Source organism: Mus caroli, chromosome 4 (assembly GCF_900094665.2).
Source record: "Mus caroli chromosome 4, CAROLI_EIJ_v1.1, whole genome shotgun sequence".
Lineage (NCBI taxonomy): Eukaryota > Metazoa > Chordata > Mammalia > Rodentia > Muridae > Mus > Mus caroli.
In genome coordinates this window covers 35,227,655-35,237,218 of record NC_034573.1, presented here as the reverse complement: position 1 = coordinate 35,237,218, position 9,564 = coordinate 35,227,655, and the positions used below count along the sequence as shown (strand labels likewise).

General features: G+C 47.3%; 1 protein-coding gene across 1 annotated transcript in view; it reads right to left on the bottom strand.

Annotated features, from left to right (window-relative positions):
- The window catches only part of Ube2r2 (ubiquitin conjugating enzyme E2 R2), a 56,458-nt gene extending 52,626 nt beyond the window's left edge, over positions 1 to 3,832 (bottom strand). Inside the window, exon 1 of the mRNA XM_021160361.2 lies at positions 3,128 to 3,832. Within this exon, the coding sequence (XP_021016020.1) occupies positions 3,128 to 3,304 (177 nt within the window). The 5' untranslated portion in view covers positions 3,305 to 3,832. The remainder of the gene's footprint in view (positions 1 to 3,127) is intronic.
- Positions 3,833 to 9,564: the final 5,732 nt, after the last annotated feature.

The following is a 9,564-nucleotide window of genomic DNA, read 5'->3' as shown; positions in this document are numbered from 1 at the left end:
AAGAAAGAAAGAAAGAAAGAAAGGAAGAAAGGAAGAAAGGAAGGAAGAAAGAAAAGAGGGACTGAAGAGTTGGCTCAGTTGGCTAAGAGCACTTGCTGCTTTTGCAAAGGACCCAGGTTCAATTCCCAGCACCACATGGTAGGTGACAACCATCTGTACCTCTAGTTTCAGAGGCTCCAATGTCCTTCTGAACTTCAAAGGCACCAAGCAAGCACACATGTGGTCTACATACATGAATCTTTAAAGGGGGAACATGAATTTGAAAGAGAGAAAGGCATATGGGAGAGAATTAAATGAAGGAGAAGGGGGGTGTAAAATTATAGTCTCAAAACAATAAAAATATTTTTCTGAAAAGGAATTTAAACTAGATAGAGCCAGGGGTGAGGGTACATCTGTGCCTTTGACCGCAGCAACTCTGGAAGCAGAAGCAAGTCTCTCTCTGTAGTTCCAGAGCAGCTACACAGGGATAAACAGCAAGGCGCTCTCTTGGAAAAACAAAACAAACCATACTCAATAGGAAATAAAGACTTTTTCTCCCTTTCCCCCGTCTGGTTACACAGCCCTGGTTGGTCTAGAACTTACTGTATAGAGGAGGCTGACCTCAGATTTGCTTGCATAACCTGTCCTGCCTTTGCTTCCTGGCTGTTCCAGATTTCAGGAGCACCTCTGGGTCTGGGCAGTACTGGGTCTGGGCAGTACTGGGTCTGGGCAATAGTGGAGATGGAACCCAGGGCTTTCACTATGCTAGACAAGCTCTCTACAAATGAGGTACACCCCTGGTCCCCAAAGGCAATCTTTTCAAAAGGACTAAAGCTATGATTTGTATATTTTGTTGTAGGTGTGTTGCTGGAGTTTAAAAAAGAGAAAATCAGAGCTTTGGGCATGCTAGGCAAGTATTCTACCACTGCGCTACAGCCCTAGCACAAAGCCTTTATTCTATTATTATTTTTGTTGTTGTTGTTGTTTGAGACAGGGTTTCTCTGTGTAGCCTTGGCTGTCCTGGAACTGGCTCTGTAGACCAGGCTGGTCTCAAACTCAAAGATTCAAGTGCTTTTGCCTCCTGAGTGCTGGGTTAAAGGAGTGAGCCACCACTGCTCAGCTTTATTTTAAATTAGTATATGCTACAGGAAATATTTCCATTTTATCAATTCAAAATCATTAGTAAGCAAAAGTCTTACTTTCATAGCTTTTTAAAAACAATTTCAATAAGAGATTAACTACCATTTACCTTAACTATCAATTGTTCCAGAAATAATACTTTTTGGAAAACAGACTGTATCCTTAAGCTCAGCATGGTGCTACTTTAATCCCAGAACCTGGTAGGCAGAGGCAGAGGCAAAAGGCTATCTGTGAGTTCAAGGCCAGCCTGGTCACAGAGCAAGTTCCAGCACAGCCAGGGCTACAAAGAGAAACCCTGTCTCAAAACAAAAAAACAAAAACAAAAACAAATAAATAAAACAAAACCATCCTCTTTAAAATTAAGCAGTAGTCTGCTTTGAAAATGTTTTCTAGGAAATATATCATATGAACTCCACTTTGTGCAATACTCCCAATATCTACAAATTAAAAATTATATTTGACATATAACATACCTCAGCATAGAAACAATACCCTTTCCAATCTATTACTAATAAACTTGAACTTTTGCTTAAACTTTAAGCACCTGCATCTAAAAAGTATACTTGTATGCTGACCACAAAAGATGAAGCAAACAGTTGGTAAGGATGCCACACTCTTATATAACGTTCTAAAAATGTCCTTTTACTAAGTATTCAGCAACTATCACATGCATGAATGTTAAGCATTCCCTATCAATCCTATTTTCAAAAAAGTTGACCCAGTTTAAAGCCTGAAATTTGAGGCTTTTGGACGGTAGAAAATAAGAGGTAAGTAGTTGGGCAGTCCTAAAAATACACATCACAACTACATGACTAAGATATTCGTTTAAAACTTGTGCCAAGATAACCCCTCCCTTCAAAACAAACGAAAATTGACTCATTGGCCTATTTTACCTAATTTTGGAAATAAAATAATAAATGAATTCCTAAACACCCATTCCCTCTGTCTCTACCCCCCACTACATCTTCACTCAGGGATTCTACCCTCCAAATAAACTGCTTCAGTCAAATCAAGACAAAACAAAACAAAATAAAAACAGTATCTCCAAGTACTGAACTCAGGAATAATTCATGGAAAACAATGGAAACAATGTCTATATAGTGGCAACCTAAGGAACCACTCCACCATGAGAAACCCTATCACCTCGGATGCGGCTCATCTGTGGGACGACCCCATTTGTTGGAGCTAACCACCTAAGCAAAAGCTTTTAATCTTGTCTCCCGAAAGTGGGAAACTATCAATCGGCCTGACGCGTTCCACCCTTTGTGGATGTTTGTACATGGGGGGGGGGGGGGTGCTAGTAAACTTGGTAGGAAAGGACAAAGGGCATTTTGGAAGCAGCAGAGACTGACTATAAAGTAAATGGAAAACGAGGACAGAAAGAGGACTAAATTAAAGTCCCCTCGAGTGGATGAACAGCAAGACAACGCCAGCACACCACCCTCCCTTTTTTGGCCACCCCCATGGTCATCTTCCTTATTATCACCTACTGTAATCAAAAGTTGGACTACCACTACCCAAGACCAACAAATCCTCCAACTGTCAGGGCACTAGCAACACAGGCAATGACAGGCTAATATTCCTCCCCCACACCCCCCTAAAAAAGAGAAAAGTCCAATCCAATAAGTGCAGGTCACCCTGCCCTCTGGGGCAGTTCCAGCCTGCGCAGAGAAGACTCAGATGGGTCGAGAAAGAGAAGCTAGACCATCCCTATTTCCACACACCCCTCAGCTGGAGAAACAAAACAAAGGCAGCCCTCCTTCCCGATAGCCACTACCCCAGCCAAAGAGGCTTTTCCTATTTCCCGGTGCAGTCTGGCCTCCCGCCCCCGCCCCATGACAAAGAAAAGGCACTTGGTGAGCAAGGCCTTCCTGCCTCTACGGATGGGGGAGGGGGCTACGAGGTGAGGAGCCCCCACCCCCCACCCCCGGCTCCCCCGAGCTCACGCTCCCGGCCAGCGGCGGAAAGCGGAGACCGGGGAAGCTGGGCCGAGGAAGGGTGGCGGTACCTTGAAGTAGCCGCCTTCGTAGAGGGTGTTAGGGGGTCCGAAGATGGCCACCTCCCAGTTGTAGAGGTCGGACTCATCCACCAGGGTGATCCGGAAGCCCTCCACCGGTTCCTCCTGCAGGGATTTCAGCTCAAGCATCAGGGCTTTCTGCGAGCTGGTCATCTGCTGCTGGGCCATCGCGGCGGCGGCGGCGGCCGTGCGGGGCCGCGGCCCCAGTCCTCGCGCACCGGCCGGGCCGGACCAGGCCCCTCCCCTCCGCTCGCCCTCGGGCCGGGCCGGGCCCCTGTCTGTCCTCACACGCCTGGCGGGGCCGGACCAGGCCCCAGACGGCCCGCGGGCCCGCCCGGGGTCCTCCTCACTCACGACTCGGGCCGGCCCGGGCCCTCCTCACACTCGGGCCGGGCGGGGGCGGGCCTAAGGGAGTTGGGGGAATCCGCTCCGGGCTCCGGGCCTCCCCCCCCCGGAGGGGGCCTCTACTTGTGGGGGGGGGAGTGGAGGTGGAAGCGAAGGAAGGCGGCGGAGGGCAGACGATGGTGAAGACGGGGAGGGGGACCGAGCCGGCCCGGGATCGCCGTGCTCGCTCGCCCTCTCGTTCTCCGCGGGGGCCGGAGGGGCGCACAAGGGAGGGTGCGCCGTGCGCTGGGGTCTCGGGACGGCGGCGGCGGCGGCGGCTGCGCGGGGGGAGGGGCGGAGGAGGAGGAGAGCGAGAGCGCCTCGCGCCGCGGGAGCAACAGAGCAGAGAAGGAGGGAGGGAGGGAGGGAGGGAGGGAGAGGAGGAGGGGCGCGCGCCAGGAGGGGGGCGGCTCGCGGCGACAGCGGCCCGGTGCGCGTGCGCGCGCCCCTCCCTCCCTCCCTCCTTCCCTCCCCCCCCCGCCCTCCTCGCTGTGCTCTGCTCTACTCTGCTCCTGCTCCCGCCTGCTCGCTTCTCCACACCCCCCCCAACCCCCGCCCCCAACCCAGGCCAAGCCCCACGGTGGCTGCGCTTTGTGACGCTTGCGCGTGTCCCCCACCCTTAAAGAGCCAAGCGGAGGTGGGGATCAAGGGCGGGTCGCAGAGGATTGCTTTGGGCCCTAAGTGACGGTTGTGCGGCTGGACGCCGCGGTTCCAGAGGCGTGTCCCGGAAGGAACCTCAGCTCCTAAGGCTCTCAGCACTAGCTACCAGGGTGTCCCCTGGCCTCGGCAGCCTTCCTGTGAGGAGCCCAGGTCCTCCGCATGCACCCCTCGGTGACACCCAGGCTGTGGTCCTTACACTTAGTAGTGCTTCAGTAGGTTGGGACTCCTACCTCAGGGGAGGCAGTCTCCCAAAGGAAAGCTAGAGAAAAGCAGGCAAGCTCCCGCTTCCTTTTACCGAGAGTAGGTAGTAGGTTGTGTAGAAAGCGGAGAAAACTAATGTTGAACCCGATTACGGGGCCTCCATGAGATTTGGGGAAGAGCGCTGGCTATAACTTAGTCTACTTCTTTGCAAAATACTGATGTTGGCCTAGTGTGGCCTTGGAAGGGGACAAAAGCAAAATGATCAATGTGAGGCTAACCTGGTCTGCTTAAGTAGTTCCTTACCAGTCAGTACTACATAATGAGACCCTATCTCTAAAAACAGAAGGCTGCGGTGGAGCTTTTTACCTCTACGGATCGACCTGGCCATGGCATGGCTAGGGAGACACAGTCTTCAGTTCCTGGATTAGAATACTCTAGGGTTGTTTGCTACAATGGTGGCACATACTTTTGATTCCAGCTCTTGATAGGCAGAGAAACAGTCTGATTGTGAATTCAAGGATAGCCTGGTCTACATAGCAATTTCCTAGCAGCCAGAGCTACATAGAGACACTGTCTTTAAGAAAGAAAGAAACAAAGAAACAGAGAAAGAAACAAAGAAACAAAGACCTCAGAACACTGAGACAAGTTCCAAACAAACCATTTTGGGTTCAGAAAGCTTCATTCTAACTCCTTACTTGATCAAATTCCGTAAAAGAAGATTAAATACACCTAACCCAAGGAATGGTAATGGTTAAATTAAATCTACAGCTTATAAGACTTTTTTTTTTTTTTACAGAAGTTTTAGGTTTGCAGAAACAGTAAAGTTCTCCTGTTCTTAGCACCCAGTTTCCTGATTACAACATCTTCCACAGTTTAGAGCAATTACTATGATTTATAAATCTACTGACAGCTCAGCATGATGCTACATGCTCCCAAGGTTCTGGAGGCTGAAGCAGAAGGAGCCTGATTTACAAAAGAACCTGTCTTAAAATACAAGTGGGCGAGGTGTGGTGGAGCACATCTTCAGTCCGAGCACTCCGGAGGCAGAAGCTGGTGGAACTCTGTGAGTTCGAGGCCAGCATGGCCTACAAGTCGAGTCCAGGACAGCCAGGGTTGTTAGACAGGGAAACTCTGTCTTCAAAAGCAAAACAAAAAACAACCCAAGTGGTGCTGCTGCTCACCTGCAATCCCAGCGCTCTGGGATTAGAGACAAGAGGATCTAGGACAGCCTGGACTGAACAAGACCCTGTCTCAAAAACAAGGAGCCTGTGAGAAGTCTCAGCAGATAAAAGAAACTGCTGTTAAACCTGATAACAGAGGAGTCCCAGCATCATGGCAGGAGTAAAAAACTAACTCCCACAAGTTGTCCTCAGACCTACACCCAGTGCTTCCCGTGACACACTCTAAATAAATACGTACATAATGTAATTTTAAATTGTTTAAATATTTTAGATGTATTTTATTTTGTGTACACACACACACAGACACACCTGCATGTTTTTGCCTGATGTGTGTCTATGTTACACATTCAAGCCTAGGGGCTGGAGAGATGACCAGTGGTTAAGAGCATGTACCTCTCTTCATAAAGGATCTGAGTTCAAGTCCCAGCACCCACATCAGATCACAAGCACTTACAACTCTAGCTCTAGGGAATCTGATGTCCCTGGCCTCTGTGACACCTACACTCACGTGCACTAACCTATACAAAGATACACACTTATACTTATTTATTTATTTATTTATTTATTTATTATTTTTGGTTTTTTGAGACAGGGTTTCTCTGTNTAGCCCTGGCTGTCCTGGAACTCANTNTGTAGACCAGGCTGGCCTNGAACTCAGAAANCCGCCTGCCTCTGCCTCCCGAGTGCTGGGATTAAAGGTGTGCGCCACCACGCCCGGCACTTTTTTTATTTTTAATATAAAAGAGGAGGACACTGGAGAAATGGTTCAGCGTTCCCGTTCTTGCAAAGGACCTGGATTCAGTTCCCAGCATTCACATGACGACTCCAAACCACTTGTAACTCCACCAACAAGGAAATCCAACACCCTTTTCTCACTTCCACGGGAACTGTATACACATGGTACACAAACATTCAAGTTTTACCAGGGTTTCTTCTCTCTGTAGCCCTAGCCATCCTGGAACTTGCTCTGTAGACCAGGTATCAAACTCAGGAATTTGCTTACCCTGCCTCCCCAGTGCTACAACTAAAGGCCTGTGGCAACATTGCCCTGCTTTGAAAGATTTAAATACAAAAAAAAAAACAAAACAAAACAAATATTTCCATTTCTGCTGCCCTCTTTTTCTTTAAGCAGTGAGCTAGTTAGTGGCAGATGCCAATATGCAGGTCTCCACAAAGACCCTGGAGGTTGAGCCCAATGCCACCATCATTAGGGTCACAATCCGAGATGAGGAATGCACCCAGTACCATCAGCAGCATCTGAGGTTCTCTACCAAGCAACTGGAGGGTAGACACATCTTGTCAGACTACCATATCCAGAAAGCGTTCCCCCTGTGCCTGTGGGGTGGCATCATAGAGCTGGCCCTTTGCCAGCTCACACAGAACAACATCTGGGACAGCATGATCTGAACAAATGCTACTCATTCCTGCACCCAGGTACAGGGCAGGCTACTGTCACCAGAAGTTGCACCCATAACAACCTGTACCCAAAAAAGGTGGTCAAATCAAACAGGGCCTGCTTGGCCGGGGACCCTGAACTTAGTGACGTTCCCCATCCATCTCCTGGAAACACACACGTGCTAATCTGCTGCATTACTGCGGCCTGAGATCCAGGTTTATTAATATTTTCTTTCTTTTTACCTATGTCATTTTTCTATTTTGCATCCTATCTTTTTTTGTTTGGTTGGGGTTTTTTCTTTGTTTTGTTTTGGGTTTTTGTTTTGTTTTGTTTTTCAAGACAGGGTTTCTCTGTGTAGTCCTGACTGTCTTGGCTGTAGACTAGGCTGGCCTCAAACTCACAAAGATCTATCTACCTCTGCCTCCCAAGTGCTGGGGTTAAAGGTTTGCACCATCCACTCTTTTTTACTCTATATGTGTGGTGTGTCCTGTATGTGACACTTAGAGACAACTTTCTGGGGTATCCACCATCCTCCATCATGTGAGTCTTGGGGATCAAACTCAGTCATGAGAGTTGGGTATTAAGCTATCTTTTGCTGGCCCTCTTCTTTACTTGGGGGGAGGGGCAGGATTTTACTACATAGCCAAGACTGACTTCAATTAGCCATCTCTGCCTCAGTCTCCACAATGTTTGGTTATTATAAGAGTAGGCCACTACACTTATCTAGACCAAGAATTTAGTAGAAAAAACTTCAGAATTGGGATTTGAAATGTTTTTCTCATAAGAAAGACTATTTGGGGTGTTTTATTTTATTTTATTTTATTGTTTTGTTTTGTTTTGTTTTTGTGAAAGGGAATGATCACAGAGGTAAAATGCCATGTACATCACATCATACCAAGGGCATAGAGCAGAGCATGATTAGCCTTGTTGATGTTGATCTTGGTCACCTGGCTAAAGTAGTATGTCAAGTCTTTCCACTGTAAAGTTGCTCTGCTTCCCCACCCCTTCTTTACTGTGTTGTTTGGAAGGAAGTCACTGTACAAAAATCCACTTAATGAGGCATTTATTTATTTATAGACAGGTTATGTTTTTGCCATATAGTCCAAGCTGGCTTATAACTCAGTATGTAACCCAATTGACTTAAGACTTATGAGCCTCCTGTCTCTGCCTGCCTAATTCTGGAATTACAGGCATGTACCAAGCCTAACCTTTTTCCTCCATAGCTGAGACCTCAGTACTTTAAAACATCATTCCCTCATCCCAAGGTCATTTTTAGTTCTATAGTTAAAACCAGCCAGGGTGACATAAGACCCTGTCTAAAACATTTTTTTTTAAAGGATAATTGACAGGATCCCAATTTTGTCTAGGTCATGAGACCAAGTTCTACCACTAGAATTAGAACTCCCCTCAAGGAAGGAGAATATTCTAATTACAGCATCCTCCCCTCCCAAAATGATGACGTGTGCCTAGTTCTAGCTTCCTCTCCTCCACTATTCAATTTAAGGACAGGAAGATTGTTGACCTAGAAACCTGGGAGATGATGTTGACACCTTTAATAGCACAGCTGTGAGTAGACAAATAGGCAGAAAGATCACCTTCAAAGCATTTCACCCACATACAGTCACCATAGCCCCACCCTGACCTATAGGACTATAGATCCCTAGACTAACCCATTGAAACATCTGCCTGCATTCCTGGGCTCAAGTCAATTCGCAAACTCATACAGTAGGTATCTGCTCTGGGCACGGCCCTAAATTGGAAAGCTGGCATCTTCCTGTCTTACTGGGTTTTATACACAGGTCTATCCATTGTAAGTATAGAGCTGCTGCCCCACCTAACTAGCTACTTGTTAGTGTAGCCAGTCAAAACATCCTTCAGGAAATTGCAACTGTTTCTTATTCACCTCTATCTCAATAAGAGCATGGCATCTGATACAAAGTAGATACTTGGGCATTTGGATATTTTGTTGCTTTTGTTTGTTTGTTCGTTTTTTCGAGACAGGGTTTCTCTGTGTAGCCCTGGCTGTCCTGGAACTCACTCTGTAGACCAGGCTGGCATCAAACTCAGAAATCCTCCTGCCTCTGCCTCCCATGTGCTGGGATTAAAGGCGTGCGCCACCACGCCCGGCTTATGTCATTTATTTATTTTGTGTAGAGAACTACATATAACACTAGAGTGGGGTGTGGAGGTCAGAGATCATCTTGCTGGAATAGATCTCCTTCCATGATGTGGATCTGCTAGAACTCCAGTGGGATTTGGGAATCAGTGCCTTTAACCCTTTGAGCCACTTAGCAGTCTCTGTTGTTTATTTGCTTGTTTTTCGAGGTGGGGTCTTCTCTTGTAGTTCATGTCACATAAATATTTGTTTTGAAAAGCAACCAAGATTGGTGGCATAGTCTGTAATTTTAGCAGTGCTGAACGGGAAGGCTGAAGCAGCAGGTCCAGAATGTGGGTAGCTACAGAAGCAAGAGAAACACCTTGAGTTAAGTTAGAGCTATCTAAGGAGGATCAGATCAACCACGGCTATACAGCAAGCTTCTGTCTCAAAACCACACACACACACACACACACACACACACACACACACACACACACACACACACACA